This window comes from Podarcis vaucheri, assembly GCF_965113315.1.
Source record: "Podarcis vaucheri genome assembly, chromosome: 2".
NCBI lineage: Eukaryota > Metazoa > Chordata > Lepidosauria > Squamata > Lacertidae > Podarcis > Podarcis vaucheri.
Window position 1 is genome coordinate 48,653,550 of NC_138760.1, and position 15,550 is coordinate 48,669,099.

A 15,550-nucleotide genomic window follows, 5' to 3' on the forward strand; every position below is an offset into this window, starting at 1 on the left:
CGGAGCGGGGAGATTGGCGAGGGTAATTTCAGTTGGCTAATCTGAAGTCGCTGCCTTTTGTTGCTGCGTGTACCACTCCTGCTTTTGTGCTCTAAACCGCAGTACGGAATTGAAGCAGGCGAAGCTTTTTCTGCCATGCTAGAGAAAGCTTCGCTTGCTTAATTTTTGCCTGGCACGATTCGGTGATATTAGCAAAGCCAGTTAAAATACGTGACCAACCACAACTTTTTATCAATTTAAAGTGATCGCAAGGGCATCTGTCCTAAGATACTTACCCGAGGGCCTTTCCATCCTTTGTGCAGCGGCACAAATATAAACTAAGCAAACCTTTCCCCGTTTCCCATGACTGACAGCCCCTTCAAATTCTCCTGTGATCCCAGCTCCCTACAACAGGCCCTCCCAGGCTGGATTCCCTCCCAGTCTGGGAGCGCAGCCCCTCTTGCTTGGTATTGCAGCTCTACCACCCCCCAGGCCAGTCAAGCGTCCTCCCTCCTCACAAAGATATGCAGGAGGATTTGTCTGGAAGGCAGAAAGCCTAGAAAAAAAATGGGGAGGGGGAAGAGAGCGCCTGAATCAACAGCTGCATCCCATTCCCTGGCACTTAGCCAAAGAGCCTTAAAGCAAACGAGAAGAATAATGCTGCAGTCTTTCCCTTGCTGTTTGATTGTTCTTGTTTTATGTAAAAGGTAATACTAGACTTAATAGTGCAAAATCATTCATCTACTGCTGCCACCTCATTCTAAACTCAAACTCTAGTACAAATCTGACTAGTCACCCACAAAATATGCATTGCATAAAACAATCCTTTGTTATTGTTTTAAATCCTTTGTTGAATCACATTCATTGTATGTGCAAAAATACACATATACAAACAGGTGCAAGCTGCTCAATGCACTTTTTTCAGTTGTCCCCCCCCCCCTTTTTCAGCATGGTAAAACTGCTGCAAATAAATCCAAAGATTTTAACATAAAATCAATATTGAGCAAGGTTGCTGCCTCGGACACCTTCAGAATACAGGGCTAGATGTGGGAAGTTGTCTGATGAAATGCCTTTACTGTACAGCACTCCTGCTCTGATTACAGCTTACAGTGGGAAGTTACCTAGCAGTACAGAGATATGTGCACAAATGAGTTTCCCAAGAGATGGTTTCTGTGGTACGCTAATTGGCTTCAGTACTTGATTCTAAAAGCAGGTGCTTCTTTTAATTGGTTTGTAAAATTTGAGGACGTTGTTATTCTGAATAGGAGTATTTCCTTTTTTAACTGGGCAGAAAACCCGAACAGTACAGGAAGTACAGTCAGAGCACACTGTAGATGTTTGGTTGGCTAAGAACTAAACTACAGCTCAAGTGAAATGCATTACGTATTAACACACTAAGCCAAGTTGGCAATGTAGCCAAAGCATCTCTAATAACCATCACTTTATTAATGCAGCAAAATGAGTACTCCCAAGACATGTGCAAATGGATCTGCATTGCCGGAGAAAATAGTCCTCTCTGTTGAGGGCGTGCACCTCTGCTTTGCAAGAGGAGCTCTGAAGAGAGGCAATAACCTTTCACCAAGGAGGAGACATGGGTTGTGGGTTTTGCAGATAGGACATCACTACAGCCGAGATAGACAACCTGGAAAGAAGACAGGAGTTATAATCAGGGCAGGAACGTTAATATTACACTAATAATAGCAATGCAAATAGTAATGTCAACAGAATGAATTACAAATGTGACCAAAGAATCTGAGTGTGTTCAGTGTATTCAAATTAAAAAGCTTATATGGGATGTGTTACTAAGCTTGCTTGGGAACTGTGTATTTGACTTGGGTTTGAACTTGATTGTGTGTCCTGTGTGTGCATCCCTCAGAGACAATGGAGGATTGGGGAATGAGTCTGATACAAGGGGAACCTCTTTCTGCTGCAGCCGCTAGCCCAATTCCCAAAGAACGAACAGCTAGCCACAGATAGAGCTGGCTCAGAAAATTAGCACCATAGCCATATTAAAGTGAGCTAGCATGCACATTAGGATCCTTGGGATCAGGGATGTGGAGCCCCTAGTCTATCAATATCTGGAGGGCTACGACTTTATAAACATCCCTGACTACTAGCCATGCTGGCTGGGGCTGATGTGGCTTAGAACCCAACATCTGGAGAGCCCCAGCCCCACAGCCCTAGTCTGGCTAGTGAAGCAACACTTCAAGGTTTCTGGGAAGTAAATGACTTAATCAGAAAGAATGGAACTTATTAAGAAAAAGGCAGAATAAACATTTATCTGTGAATACGTTATTCCAAGGTCTGAATGATTAAGGCTACCCCAAAATGAGGTTGAATAGATTAGGAGGAAAAGGAAGAAGTATTGTTACCAATGATTAATCTGCTGAGACAAGCAGCAAAAGAGAAATTATCAGTGTGGTAGATTAAATATAAATAGAGAAATTAGCCCAGACTGGATTTGGGCATGGGGAAGATTGGATTAGTGACACCCAGGAGCTGCATCGTGGGTGCATCAAGGTGCCAGGCCACTCATTTCCATTCCAATGGAGGGATCCTCAAGGTGGGGCTTGCCTTGAGCTTAATAATAATAATAATAATAATAATAATAATAATAATAAATTTTATTTATATCCCGCCCTCCCCAGCCGAAGCTGGGCTCAGGGCGGCTAACAACAATCAAAATAGTTCAACATTCTAAAACATTCATTATAAAATTAATTAAATCAAATTAAAATAAAATTAATGGCAACCATCAAGCAAAATTTTGTGCAGATTGCCAGAGGAGGGGGTCAGGCTGCGCCCTGACAAAAGGCCTGGTGGAACAGCTCTGTCTTGCAGGCCCTGCGGAAGGATGTCAGGTCCTGCAGGGCCCTAGTCTCTTGTGACAGAGCGTTCCACCAGATTGGAGCCGCGGCCGAGAAGGCCCTGGCTCTAGTTGAGGCCAGCCTAACCTCTCTGAGGCCTGGGATCTTTAGGGTGTTTTTATTTGCAGACCGTAAATTTCTCTGTGGGACATACCAGGAGAGGCGGTCCCGTAGGTATGAAGGTCCTAGGCCGTATAGGGCTTTAAAGGTTAAAACCAGCACCTAGTTTCCTGGCAAGAGATGCTGGTTGACGTTTCCACACAAGTGCTGTACCCTTAACTTTCCATGTGCAACTGCATACTGTTTGTGGCAAAGGGAAAGCAGCTGTGTGCCTCTTGTCTCAAAGTAGACTTGGCAGCAGTAAGAAATTAACACAGGACTCAATGAAAGGCTGAAAGAAGTAAAAGAACCTGACTCACATGAAGCTGCTCATCATCTGTTTGGTATCTTCTGAACTCCGAGAGTTGGCAAAGCTGATGAATGAACAGTAGACAGCAATCCAGGCACACCACTTTAGCTGCAAACAACATAGAGTAATGTAGTGAAAGCTTTAATGAAGTCTGAAGGATTAAGCAATACTATTTATTCCTTAGTAAAAGTGTAAAACCATGATAAGCACTCTGCTTTGTTTCTTCACAGGAAACTTCCTTACGGTGAGTCAGACTATTGTTCCATCTAGCTCAGTATTGTCTACAATGATTGACAATGGCTCTCCAGGGTTTCAGGTAGGGGACACTCCGATCCTTACCTCAGGGATGCCAGGGATGGAACTTGGGAGCAAAGTAGAAGTTCTGTTACTGAGCTTATGACCCTTGCCCTTGTGGAGTTGTCTTCAGTTTTAAAGATGGATATATTTTGCTAGATGAAGCTCATTCAAAGTAAATGGACACACAAATAATAAAATATATTTGATTTCCAGGGAACTATGAAAGTCATATTAACAAATTCAGACCTCTCAAATGATAGCAAATTGTCCATGGGAATTTCAAATATCTAGAGTGTTCACCTATATAATATAAACTCAAAACTAACTATGAAAGAGCCAGCTTTTGTAATTTTGTGTCAGAACAGCCAATGTTAGTTGTGAATTGGAACTGTGCAAAATACAAGAAAGGGATAAGTAACCTTTTTCAGCCATGGGCTGTTCCACCATCCCTCAGACCATGTGGTGGGCTGGACTATATTTTGAAAACAACAACACAAAAACGAAAGAATTCCTATGCCCCACAAATAACCCAGAGATGCATTTTAAATAAAAGCACACATTCTACTCATGTAAAAACATGCTGATTCCTGGACCGTCCATGGGCTGGATTGAGAAGACGACAGGGCCGCATCTGGCCTAGCCCTGCTTTAGTTCAACGTTTTGTTAGTAAACACAATCAAATGGAAATTTAACTCATTTACTGGCCATTTTTAAGGTTCAAAGACAGATATTACCATACAGATCTCAATATATTGTTACAGAGTAAGTCTTTCTGTAATTTTTTCATTAAATGCTATCATTCGTAAAAGTCTTAATGAAAAATAAAATGCTCTTTAAATTAATATAATATGTATATACATTGTCATAAGATTTCATCCTTTTCTGGATGAACTATAAGCATCTGTTAATATTAGCATAGATTTGACATATCATATACTTAAATGGATGCTGTAATTTGGAGTTTATGGTTGAATAACATTGTAATTGTTACAATTATTACAATTGTATTATTGTAATACTTATTACAATTATTAACTAATGCCATTGTTCAATCACTTGATATCATTTCAGACTCCTACTACAATTGACAGGTGTTATTACCTCTCTTATCTAGAAGAAAAGTGAAGCACTCTGACTCAGAGATCTTTATAAGTAATTGCAAATTAGACTCCATAGCTAACATGAATTGAAGCATCATAAAATCATTATTTACTCTCAACATTCAACTGATTGATCATCCTTTGGGGGCATAATAAATGTTCATCATCTGTGCACTATTCTCTTATCTGACTATTGTGAATAATTGTTTAGCAGTTGGGTAGCATTCCTTGGAGAGACTAAAATAGCAGGGAAATAGGGAAGGTTTAAGCACAGGAATATTATGCAGTTAATCCGACAGAAAGAAGGAAAAGAGGCTGTGTCATTAACTACTAGAATAAGATCTGTTAGGCACATTAAACTAACCTGGGGTTGTTGATGACAGATTACCTTCCAGAGATTATATGATTTTCAAAATTATACAATCCAACAGCAGTGTAATAATTACAAGATAACAAGCAGCTGGTAGAATCTTGTGCTTAATTTGCTCAGCTAGTGTTCTGCATGTCCTGAAGTCAAAAGGCCAAGCACTGCAATACTCACCTTCAGCATCAAGCCACACATACTGAAAATCATTCCCAGTAGATTCATGTAGTCTGGTGTGGGGTCTTCCAGGGTAGGGTTATTCTCTGTGGATGGAGGTTTGTATCTATAAAGTAAAAAGTCCCATTATGGTGGAAAGAAAACATTTTAAATTATGCTTGAAAATAAAACATTTGCTTTATCCACCACCATATCAAAATAAGGAGTAAGACATCAATGGGAGTTTCTCTGCTGCTAATAAGGCTTTGTGCAGCTTCAAGCCAATATGCCTAAAGTTGTTTAGGTGTGGGGAACCTTTAGTCCTCCACATGTTGCTGAAGTACAGCTCCTATCAGCTCCAGCAAACATGGCCAATGGCCAGGGATAAAGGGAGTCATATTTATGTAACATCTGGAGGCCAGACATTCTCTGAACCTGCTCTAGTGTCTGTGGAAAAAGAAATGGTGCCAGTCTCCAAAATTGTTCTCTCACAGTTCAGGAAAAACATCTCTCCTAAAGGTTACTCAGTCACATCTTTCTGGATTTTCCAAGCACTCATATTACATGAATTTGTTGTGAAAATTATATATTGTACTTCTTCTGTATGTTGCAAGGATGAGTGCTTTCTATATATCCATGAAATCATTAGTGACCAGCATCACAAGCTGCTAATACTATTTTGTAAACTTTTAAAAACTTTGTTTTATAAAAAAAAGGTGTAACTGCCCTGTGTTTCTGGCATGTTCATGTGTCCTTTTAAAAAAAGTGATGGATATGTGATGGGGAAGTTTTCTAGCTAAGTGACAGCACACGCCAGTCCACACTATTCTCTTTCAACCAGGACTTGCAGTTGGGGCACATTTTGATAATCACCAGTCAACCGCCATTAGCCATCTCTGTCCCTGAGTCTCCCTCTGCTGCAGTTTCCCCCATGAAAAGTTTCCCCTATTGCCCAGTCTGGTGGCTATTTGGAAAGGCCGCCTCTCTCTCTCGCCCTCCGCCTTGCGTTGCCATGGCGACCCCATGCCCGTCCCGCGCTATAGCGAGGGGTGACGTCTCAGCGCCCCCTTCCGCATCACACGCCACTCCCTCGGCTCAATCTTTCCGTGCCAAAGGTCGCCCAACTCGCGCCCTCTCCGTGGCTTTGCCCGGGCAGCTCACCCGCCCCCACGGCCTCCCGCCGCTGACCTGAGAACGCGATTTGGCCGCCGCGGGTCCATTACGTTGTTACCGGCCATCGTGCACCGCCTTTGGCTAACTCCGAGCGGCGCCCCCCCCCCCGGTCGCCGCCGCCGCCACACCAACTTCCGCTTCCTTTCAGTGGCGCAAGGGGGACAACTAAGAGTGTAACACCTGAGAGTTCAAGCCTTCTCGTTCCGGTCATTCCCGAGGCCGCGGTACTGAGGAGGCTTTAGCGGATTAATCTTCTGTGGGGAGATGCTATGGGTTGTTCAACTGAGGGAAGGAATAGAGAACCTTCGGGGGTTTTTTTCCTGCCAGGGTGGGGAAATCCACGCTGCGAATGGGCGGAACTAAAGATGAGGTAGCTGTGCACCAAGGGGAGCGAATTGGAGGGCTGCGCCGTGTCCCTCATTCAATCTTCCTCCTTCCCATAATAAAATCTGGTTTTCAATTGGCAGTTAAACGTTTGGGGGAAGCTATAAGAGGTGCTAAGTCGTTTTTCAGTCATGTTGAGTATCCTTCCGAATGGGAAGTCTGCGCATGTTTGATTCCTGGTTGGGGTCTGAAGGGACATGGCTGAAACGAAGCAGGTTTGGGTCTGTTCAGTGACTGCCCCGGAACCACATGTAGAAGAAAGGCGGCATATAAATTTAAGAAAATAGGTAAATCAAGCTATATAGGCAAGGCACTGTAAAGGATAATGCAGCATTTCTCAAAAATGGCTACCATAGGAGGAAAGTTAGATTGAGAAGAGCATCAGGGAGTAGTAGAGAGAGTTGTCTGGTGGTTCTCTGCAAGTTTAAAGAACTGTATATGTGCTACAGGGTTTGCTATGTAAAGATAACATTTAACTGGTTTGGAAAGAGACGGATTTCTAGAGGGTTGATAGAAACTTGTAAAATAAGATAAGCAAGGCTGCATGACATAGGTGATTTGCCTTTGCCAATTTTCCTTTCTGGAGAAAAAAAATGGTCTTTACCATTGTGAGGAAACTGGTAGCTTGAGTAGCTGTTGCAGCTGGGACCTGATTTCTCCCTATGCCTGTGTCGTTTTGTAATAGGGTGGTATTCCAAATGGAAGAAAAATCCCAGATGCAAGGCAATCCTAACACATCACATCAATTCACTTTGGGGTTTTTGTAGTACTTGAGAATTTGCTGTCAAGTTACAGCTGTTGCATCCAGTATAGAAGAATCCCCATATAGCACGCTTGCTTGTCTTCATCATGGCCTTTCCAGAGCCAAAACTGAAGAAGCCTGAGTTGCCAAAGAAACTTCTGGGCACACTGGAATGTAAACAGGGAGCTGTCAGGGCAGTGAGGTTCAATGGTGAGTATATCCTTGATCATATAACATGGTGTTGAATTTTTAGAACCAGAGAAACAAAGCAGAGTCTAGTGTGTGATTTACAATTTTTAGAGGTGAAGTTGTGGTAGCCTGTTGCAGTTAAACCAGCAAGGAGTCTTGTGACGCCTTAGTTAATGCAGGTGTGGAGATGCTGTGACCTTCTGGATGTTCCTGGACTACAACTCCCATCATCCCTGATTGTTGGCTGGGGCTGGTGGGAGTTGGAATTCAGTAACAGCTGGAGGGTCACAGCTTCTCTTTTGCCTTAAAGAACAACAAATTTTATTATGGTATAAGTCTTTGAAAACAACATTCATCAGATGCATGAAGTGCAATCCTCAGTTACCTGGTACATATACATAGAAAAGTGCAAAGGGGGAAAACCCAAAAGTTGGAGCTGAATAGCAATGCAATGTATAAAGTATTAGGGCAGTGTTCAACTAAGGGTTTGTGCTAGTGCAAGGATTAACACTAGCACAGTGGGATTTTCCCTTCTTCTACACTGTATGCCCTGTGCCATCCCCAAATCCGCTCTGGAGGGTTGGGGTGGGGGAAACCCAGAACAGATTTAGAGTGGGGGATGGGGAGAAGGGAGAGAGAGAATGTTCCATTGCTCAAGAGGAAATCCTTGCACTGATGGAACATTCAGCTTAGTGCTATGTTGAATATGATAATTAGTGATTCACAAGCTAAAGAAAATAATGATTGGGGGAAGGTGTCTATACCGTGGTTATAGGTTTCTTGCTCAGGGAGAAAATTTGTGACTGCAGCAGGAATAGTGGAACCTGTATAGCACATGCAGAAAATAGGAAAGGCAAATCTGTCAGGAACACTGTTGAAGAGTGTTGCATTGGATATTGTTCAATGAGTTTTTCCTCTCCCACCCCCCCCCTGCAGTGGATGGAAATTATTGTCTCACCTGTGGCAGTGATAAATCACTTAAGCTCTGGAACCCCCTCAAAGGCACTCTCCTTAAGACTTACAGTGGCCATGGCTATGAGGTTCTGGATGCAGCAGGGTAAGAACTGGGGAGAGGGAGCCACTCTTTTGGAAAAAGAGATTTTGTGGTGAAATACCACCAGTAATTTTGAGATGGTATGCCCTTTTAAAATGTGGCTCTTTTTTGGGGTGGTTATTGGGTTGTTTTTATTTTGATTATATATATTGTGGTTTTATATTTTGACTTTGTTCTGTGAACCACCCTAAGACCTCCAGGTATAGGGTAGTACAGTAGTACCCTGGTTTGCATACGTTTTGGATTACAAACACGTCAAACCCAGAAGTGCGTGTCCCGGTTTGCATCCTTTTTTTTGGGATTACAACCCATTTCTTTTGGATTATGAACAAATTTTTTTTTTGGAGGCCCCATTGGCGAAAGCGCGCCTTAGGTTACAACCTGTTTTGGTTTACAAACGGACCTCTGGAAAAGATTATGGTTGTAAACCAAGGTACCACTGTATATAAAATCAATCAATAATAATAAAAACTGGCTGGAAAGCAGGTGGGTCACTGGTCAGAACTTTTGTGGTCTATGCCTCGTCTACTTTTCTACTGGAGTTGTGAGCAGGGAAAAGTAGAGTTTTAAAAATTGCTTGGTAAACAAATTAAATCCTCTGACCTGCCTGTGTTGCATAAATTTAACTTTTAATGTTATACAATAGAGCTGGAAAACAAATTATTTATAAAATTCATGATCAAAAGAAAAAGATGGATGAATAAAATTTTTACATTCCAGAAAGAAAGAAAAATAAATTTCTCCATGAAGCTATCAGTTGTATATTAAACCAATTTAAATGAATTGTCTTAATTTGCAAAATTTGAACTTGCTAGCTGTTGGGAGAAAACCTGTGAATAGCATAGTAATACTGTCCCACTACCCAGCCAGTGATAAAAGGATATCCTATTCAGTCCCTGCTCCATACATTTGAACCCATCTTTAATGTCCTAAGGTTTGAAACTTAGCTTTTGAAAAATTATATCTGACATTCTTAATACAGTAAGAATACAATAATTCAGGGAGTTGCACATACAGGAAGCAATCAGGATGCTTTCCCCATCATTATCTGTCTCCATCCACTCTGCAGATCATTTGATAACAGCCAGCTTTGTTCATGTGGTGCGGACAAGACAGTAGTGTTGTGGGATGTTGCCACAGGTCAAGTGATTCGCAAGTTCCGTGGCCATGCAGGGGTAAGACCTCTTCTGTCCTTTGTCGCTTCCAAGAAAATGGAACAGAGTAACTTCCCTGGATCAGACCAATCTAGTCTAGCATCCTTTTCGCCACAGTGACCAATCTCAAATCTCACAAGCTGGGTATGAGAGCTTTTGTTTCTCAGTGGCCAGTACTCAAAATCGTGCTGCCTCTGATTTTGGAAGACTGTAATGTATAGCTATCATGACTAGTAGCCATTGATTGCTTTATCCTCCATTACTTTGTTCAATTCCCTTTCTAAGCCATTTATGTTGGTTGTCATTGCCACATCTTGTGGCAGCGAATTCCATAGTTTAACTATGTGCTGTGTTAAGAAATCCTTCCTTTTGACTGTCCTGAATCTTCCACCAGTTTCATTGGATCACCCCAGGTTATAATGCTATATGACAGGGAGAAAAGGTCTGTGTCCACTTTTTCTGTACCCTGTATAATTTTATATACTTCTATCATGTCTGTGCATCCTACTTACTCACCTTTTTTCCTAAACTAAAAAGCACCAAATACTGCAATCTTTCTGCATAGGCGAGTTTCTTCACCCACCTGATCCATTTTGCTCGCCCTTTTCTGCACATGATTCAAATATCCAGCTTTATGCACATAAGAAGGTGAATTCTTTTGAGCTTCCACTGGAGGATGATGGTAGAAATGTGTCCTGCCTCACAGTGACTGGATAATGTCTGCAGTTTTGTCTATTTGGCATCTAAAAACCTATGCGGTAGAAAATACTATTGACACATTAGATACTACAGTAGGAGGAAGTTTATGAGAAGTGTCAAAATATTGCATGCTGGCTACAAAACTACATTGGATGTTTGGCTTGTGGGGTGGAAATAGTAATGAAGAGAGAGCTCTGTAGAAGTTCAAAGAGTTGAGGTACTTTGTGTAGAAATGTGGCAGGAATGGGAACAGAGAATGTAATCCTTCTATGCTTGAATCTGTTAAACCAGTCGGACAATAGTCATTGCTTTTCTCATTCTCTTCTCTCTATCCTCACCTGGCAGAAAGTAAACTGTGTCCAGTTCAATGAAGAGGCAACTGTGATCCTTTCAGGTAAGGAATACTTTCCTTCTCACTCTGCTTCACTGTTAATCCCAGAGAACTCATTTTAGGCTCTACTCAATATACATCTTTGCTCTCTTGCAGGTGCTATTGACTCCAGTGTCCGCTGCTGGGATTGCCGGTCACGCAGACCAGATCCCATCCAAATCCTTGATGAGGCCAAGGATGGCATTTCCAGTCTGAAGGTGTCAGACCATGAAATCCTTACAGGGTAAGGAAAGGTGGAGTGAAGTTAGAGCTGGAGAGGGCAAATTCCCTGCCAAGCGAAGTCCATGCTGGACCTTGGGATCTGTTAAGGGCTTCCCGACCCATCCAGGTGTGTTTCACCCCTCTACTCATCTGCAATGGATTGAAGGAAGCAGACTCAGGAAGCCCGATGGCCGCAATCACATTCCAAAATACAGTGTGTGGCCACTGACATTGTTTTGTTATTTATAATTATTAGGACTTGCCGATTGCATGGTCGGCGGTTCGAATCCCTGCGGCGGGGTGAGCTCCCATCGTTCGGTCCCAGCTCCTGCCCACCTAGCAGTTCGAAAGCACCCTTAAGTGCAAGTAGATAAATAGGTACCACTTTATAGCGGGAAGGTAAACAGCGTTCCGTGTGCTGCTCTGGTGCCGGTTCGCCAGAGCAGCTTCGTCACGCTGGCCACGTGACCCGGAAGTGTCTGCAGACAGCGCTGGCTCCCGGCCTCTAGAGTGAGATGAGCGCACAACCCTAGAGTCTGTCAAGACTGGCCCGTACGGGCAGGGGTACCTTTACCTTAATTATTATAAATATAAAACTTTTTAACATTATATTCTATGCTGTTCTTATAAAGCTGGTGTTTTGCATTACCAGCATTTGACATACTTGTCTGACCAATTGATCAGATTCTTTTTGGACTAATAAAAAGCCCAATCCTAAAGTCACACAGCTGTGTAGATCCATACTGTGTAGTATCCTCTCATTTCTAAACTTTCATCAGAAACGAAGAAATATTTTCAGTGTTTGCTCCAAAAGGGAGAAAGTTAGTTTCAAAAGAATGCAGGTGTATAGGGAATCCTGTCCCACAACTTGAGTTCCATGGTTTGAAAACCAGGAATGTTGAAAGGGCACCCTTTGAAACCTCAGGGTCTTCTGCCAATGTGCCTGCTGAGTGCCACCTTCCTGCTGCCAGCTAATTTCCACTGCCCCTTTATTTTTCAGTTCTGTGGATGGGCGTGTCCGTCGCTATGACCTCCGTGCTGGGGAGCTCTACTCAGATTACATTGGAAGTGAGTGTTGCTTACAGACTTATTGACAATTTGGTATGATGAGAGACAATTTTCAGGGTGATGGTTCCTGTTGCATTTCCTTTGCCTCCCTCACCTGTATTCCCCTGCCTCTTCTCTTTAGCAGATGCCCCTCAGGTCCAAACTGAAGGGACCTGCCACATCTTGTATCATGTCCGACACTGACTCATTCTAGGCAGTGGGTAGACTTGATCTCTGCAAGCTACTATTCCTTCCTTCCTTCCTGAAGCAGCTCCTAAGAACAAGTTCTGATGGGGATTGCCCAGAATCTTGCACTTTTTTGTTTCTTGATGCAATCAAACCCAACACTATTTTCATTATAGGTCCCATCACCTGCGTGTGTTTCAGCAAAGATGGGCAATGTACCCTGGCTGCTAGCTTGGATTCTACTCTGCGTTTGCTGGACAAGGATACGGGTGAACTACTAGGAGAGTAAGCAATGCAGTTATTTAGTCCTGTCATTAAAGCTTGCCCTACCCCACCCTGTTGTCGACAGACAATAGCAGCTCTAAAGAGTGACTGTTCTTCAGCATTTGGGTGCAGCCAATCCAGTGTTTAAGTGTATGAGTGTTTCCATGTAAAAGAACCTAGAGGACTAGAGAAATTTGTGCAATACAGATCTTTATACAGTGGTGCCTCGCAAGATGAAATTAATTCATTCTGTGAGTTTTTCGTCTTGCGAATTTTTCGTCTTGCGAAGCACGGTTTCCCATAGGAATGCACTGAAACGGTTTCCCATAGGAAAAAGGAAACAAACTTGCAAGACATTTTCGTCTTGCGAAGCAAGCCCATAGGGAAATTCGTCTTGCGAAGCAACTCAAAAACGAAAAACTCTTTCGTCTTGCGAGTTTTTCGTCTTGCAAGGCATTCGTCTTGCGAGGTACCACTGTACATTGAATCAGAGCCACAGTCAGTCTGCCTTGAACTCTGCTGATGCTGGGCTTTTGTTATCCTCCCTCTGCCTTGTCAGGGACTAGTAACAACCATAGGTGGACTTATGGGGGAAAGCCTGACTGAGAAAAGCAGAAATATTCTACTCTTTCTCATCCCATTTCCTCCCCCAATGACACCCCTAGGTATACAGGCCACAAGAATGTAACCTATAAGATGGACTGCTGCATGAGCGAGAGGGACACTCATGTCGGGAGCTGCTCTGAGGATGGGAAGGTGTACTTCTGGGACCTGGTGGAGGTGAGCAGAATGACCTGGGGAAATGGAGAGATTTTTTCTTGGGCGGTCCTGTGACTTACCAGTGCTTCATGGGAGTTGAGCCACAGATACTGTGTGTGTGTGTGTGTGCGGGGGTGTAGTTTGGGGGGCTTGAATTCCGTTTGGTTGGATAAGGCAGCATTTAATCTTGGACAACAAAGCATGAAACCTTCTCTCCAAATTGTTGGTGGTCAGCAGAGACTTTAACTCAGTGCCTTAACTGCTGACAGTAATCGTAGCTTTTTTTGTATGACCTAGTTGTCTGAATATGACCACTAAGACCATAGGCAGAGAAATTAATACATAGCATTTTCCAATCTATGTGTTAAACGAACAGTTAAAGCAGTGGTTTTCAGCCAGTGTGCCGTGGCACCCTGGGGTGCTTTGAATGATGGTCAGCGGTGCCGTGGGCAACAGTGGCCTCTGTCCCTCTTTCTTTCCTTCCCTCCCTCCCTCCGGTGCCCTCTTGCATCTCTGCCTTCCAAAGGCTTGCAGAGTTATTTATTGCAGCGGCCCTGGCTACAAGCTCCCTAGGTGAATGGTGCCTCTGGGGCTGGTCAGGGAGGATCAAGGGGGCCACTCAGAGACCAGGGGAAGCAGCTGCGGCTGCCCAGAGGACTCCCAAGGAGAGTGGATTGGAAAGGAGGCTGAGGGAACACTCCACAAGGGTGTTTGAAAAAGGGTGAAAAGCTGCCAGCTTGGCAGGCAAGGGGTGACATAACTGGGCTCCTGAGCCCCACAGAGGTGCCACAGAAAGAATGCAGTTGGTCAAGGGAGCCACGGACTCAAAAAGATTGAAAATATCTGAGTTAAAGTGTTACGTAGACCAGTATCACATATCTGAAGTTTAAGGGAGGAAGCGCTTTTGATGCAACTGTATTGGTTCTAAGCTAAATGCAAGATTTTAAATCTCTGGTGTAAATAACATTTGCTTCCTCATGACCACTGAGGATCAGGTAGAGTTTGCATGCTTTCCACTGCAAGGCATTTCTTCTCTTTCCTCTCTTGAACTTGGACTGTCTCTTTCTCATATTGATCATTCAGCACAAGAGGTGGTGCTTGAAAAGCAGATGCAATTCTGAACTCCAGCCCATGTCTAGCTGCCCAAGTGTTAGGAGTACATGTTATCTCTACCCTTATCTTCGTTATTCTTCTCTGTCCTCTTCACAGGGGTCCCTTGCCCTGAGCTTGCCTGTGAGCAAGACTGCAGTTCAGTCTCTGTCCTTCCACCCAACTGAGTCTTGCTTGCTCACTGCTGCAGAGGGCCGTGTGCAGTTTTGGAGGGAGGAGTCATACGTGGCCGAGGAAGGGGAATCAGCCTGATGGTCCCTGTCCTGGCTTGAGTGGAGGACCGAAGCTGCAAGGAGATGGAACTCTCAGCCATACTTCACTTCATGCATTCGGGAGGGTGTGCAACACTGGACTCCCCTGCTCTTTGGAATCACACTTTGCAACTGGTGCTTGTGACACTTAATTACAATCTCTCAGTTCCGTACCAGTTTCCAGAGGGATGGTCATGTTAGTCTCTCTTCCTCAACCATCAGCAGGTTTCTGTTTTATAAGTACTCTCATCTTTCAACATTAATACCAGAGTTGATTGTTCTCCTTCCCCGCCCCCCAAAAGACTGTATTGTTTTACTGAAAACTAAGTAAAATTAAGTTGTTTTTCAGAATGGTCATTTGCCTAAGGCCACTTAGAAGAAGAAGAAGAGTTTGGATTTGATATCCCGCCTTTTACTCCCCTTCAGGAGTCTCAAAGCGGCTAACATTCTCCTTTCCCTTCCTCCCCCACAACAAACACTCTGTGAGGTGAGTGGGGCTGAGAGACTTCAAAGAAGTGTGACTGGCCCAAGGTCACCCAGCAGCTGCATGTGGAGGAGCGGAGACGTGAACCCGGTTCCCCAGATTACGTGACTACTGCTCTTAACCACTACACCACACTGGCTCTCTTAGTGGGCTTCATGGCCTTGCAGGTAGGGATCTAAGCCCAGGTTGCTCACATTCAGCCCCATAATAGAAGTCACTGCTCTACATTGGCTCTTGTGTACTTCAGCATAAATACTATATAAGGAGGCCAGACTGGAATGCAGTAGTCA

At 43.6% G+C, this 15,550-nt stretch overlaps 2 protein-coding genes across 7 annotated transcripts; one reads left to right on the top strand and one right to left on the bottom strand.

Annotated features, from left to right (window-relative positions):
* Positions 1-1,405: 1,405 nt before the first annotated feature.
* WDR83OS (WD repeat domain 83 opposite strand) lies at positions 1,406-6,500 on the bottom strand. The gene is made up of 4 exons (XM_082214784.1): positions 6,361-6,500; positions 5,194-5,299; positions 3,266-3,363; positions 1,406-1,621 (listed from the first exon to the last, which is right to left on the bottom strand). The coding sequence occupies exons 1-4, from the start codon at positions 6,408-6,410 to the stop codon at positions 1,555-1,557; spliced, it is 321 nt and encodes a 106-aa protein (XP_082070910.1). The 5' UTR covers positions 6,411-6,500; the 3' UTR covers positions 1,406-1,554.
* WDR83 (WD repeat domain 83) lies at positions 6,473-15,127 on the top strand. Of its 6 annotated transcripts, none has more exons than XM_082214764.1 (10): positions 6,473-6,569; positions 7,415-7,681; positions 8,597-8,717; positions 9,784-9,889; positions 10,913-10,961; positions 11,055-11,181; positions 12,160-12,227; positions 12,569-12,677; positions 13,322-13,436; positions 14,625-15,127. In XM_082214764.1, the coding sequence occupies exons 2-10, from the start codon at positions 7,579-7,581 to the stop codon at positions 14,775-14,777; spliced, it is 951 nt and encodes a 316-aa protein (XP_082070890.1). In that variant the 5' UTR covers positions 6,473-6,569; positions 7,415-7,578; the 3' UTR covers positions 14,778-15,127. The 6 variants fall into 6 exon arrangements, with proteins under 6 accessions (XP_082070890.1, XP_082070891.1, XP_082070888.1 ...); XM_082214765.1 differs by lacking the exon at positions 6,473-6,569 and adding an exon at positions 6,578-6,715; XM_082214762.1 differs by lacking the exon at positions 6,473-6,569 and adding an exon at positions 6,730-6,862.
* Positions 15,128-15,550: the final 423 nt, after the last annotated feature.

What these genes read in the sequence shown, in the direction of transcription:
- WDR83OS (XM_082214784.1), bottom strand. Translation starts at nt 6,410, where the DNA reads ATGGCCGGTAACAACGTAATGGACCCGCGGCGGCCAAATCGCGTTCTC. An exon ending in TGTGTGGCTTGATGCTGAAG is followed by an intron (nt 3,364 to 5,193) that starts GTGAGTATTGCA and finishes TGTTGTTTGCAG; the next exon opens with CTAAAGTGGTGTGCCTGGAT. An exon ending in CAGATGATGAGCAGCTTCAT is followed by an intron (nt 1,622 to 3,265) that starts GTGAGTCAGGTT and finishes TCTTCTTTCCAG; the next exon opens with GTTGTCTATCTCGGCTGTAG.
- WDR83 (XM_082214764.1), top strand. Translation starts at nt 7,579, where the DNA reads ATGGCCTTTCCAGAGCCAAAACTGAAGAAGCCTGAGTTGCCAAAGAAA. An exon ending in CAGGGCAGTGAGGTTCAATG is followed by an intron (nt 7,682 to 8,596) that starts GTGAGTATATCC and finishes CCCCCCCTGCAG; the next exon opens with TGGATGGAAATTATTGTCTC. An exon ending in ACGGGTGAACTACTAGGAGA is followed by an intron (nt 12,678 to 13,321) that starts GTAAGCAATGCA and finishes TGACACCCCTAG; the next exon opens with GTATACAGGCCACAAGAATG.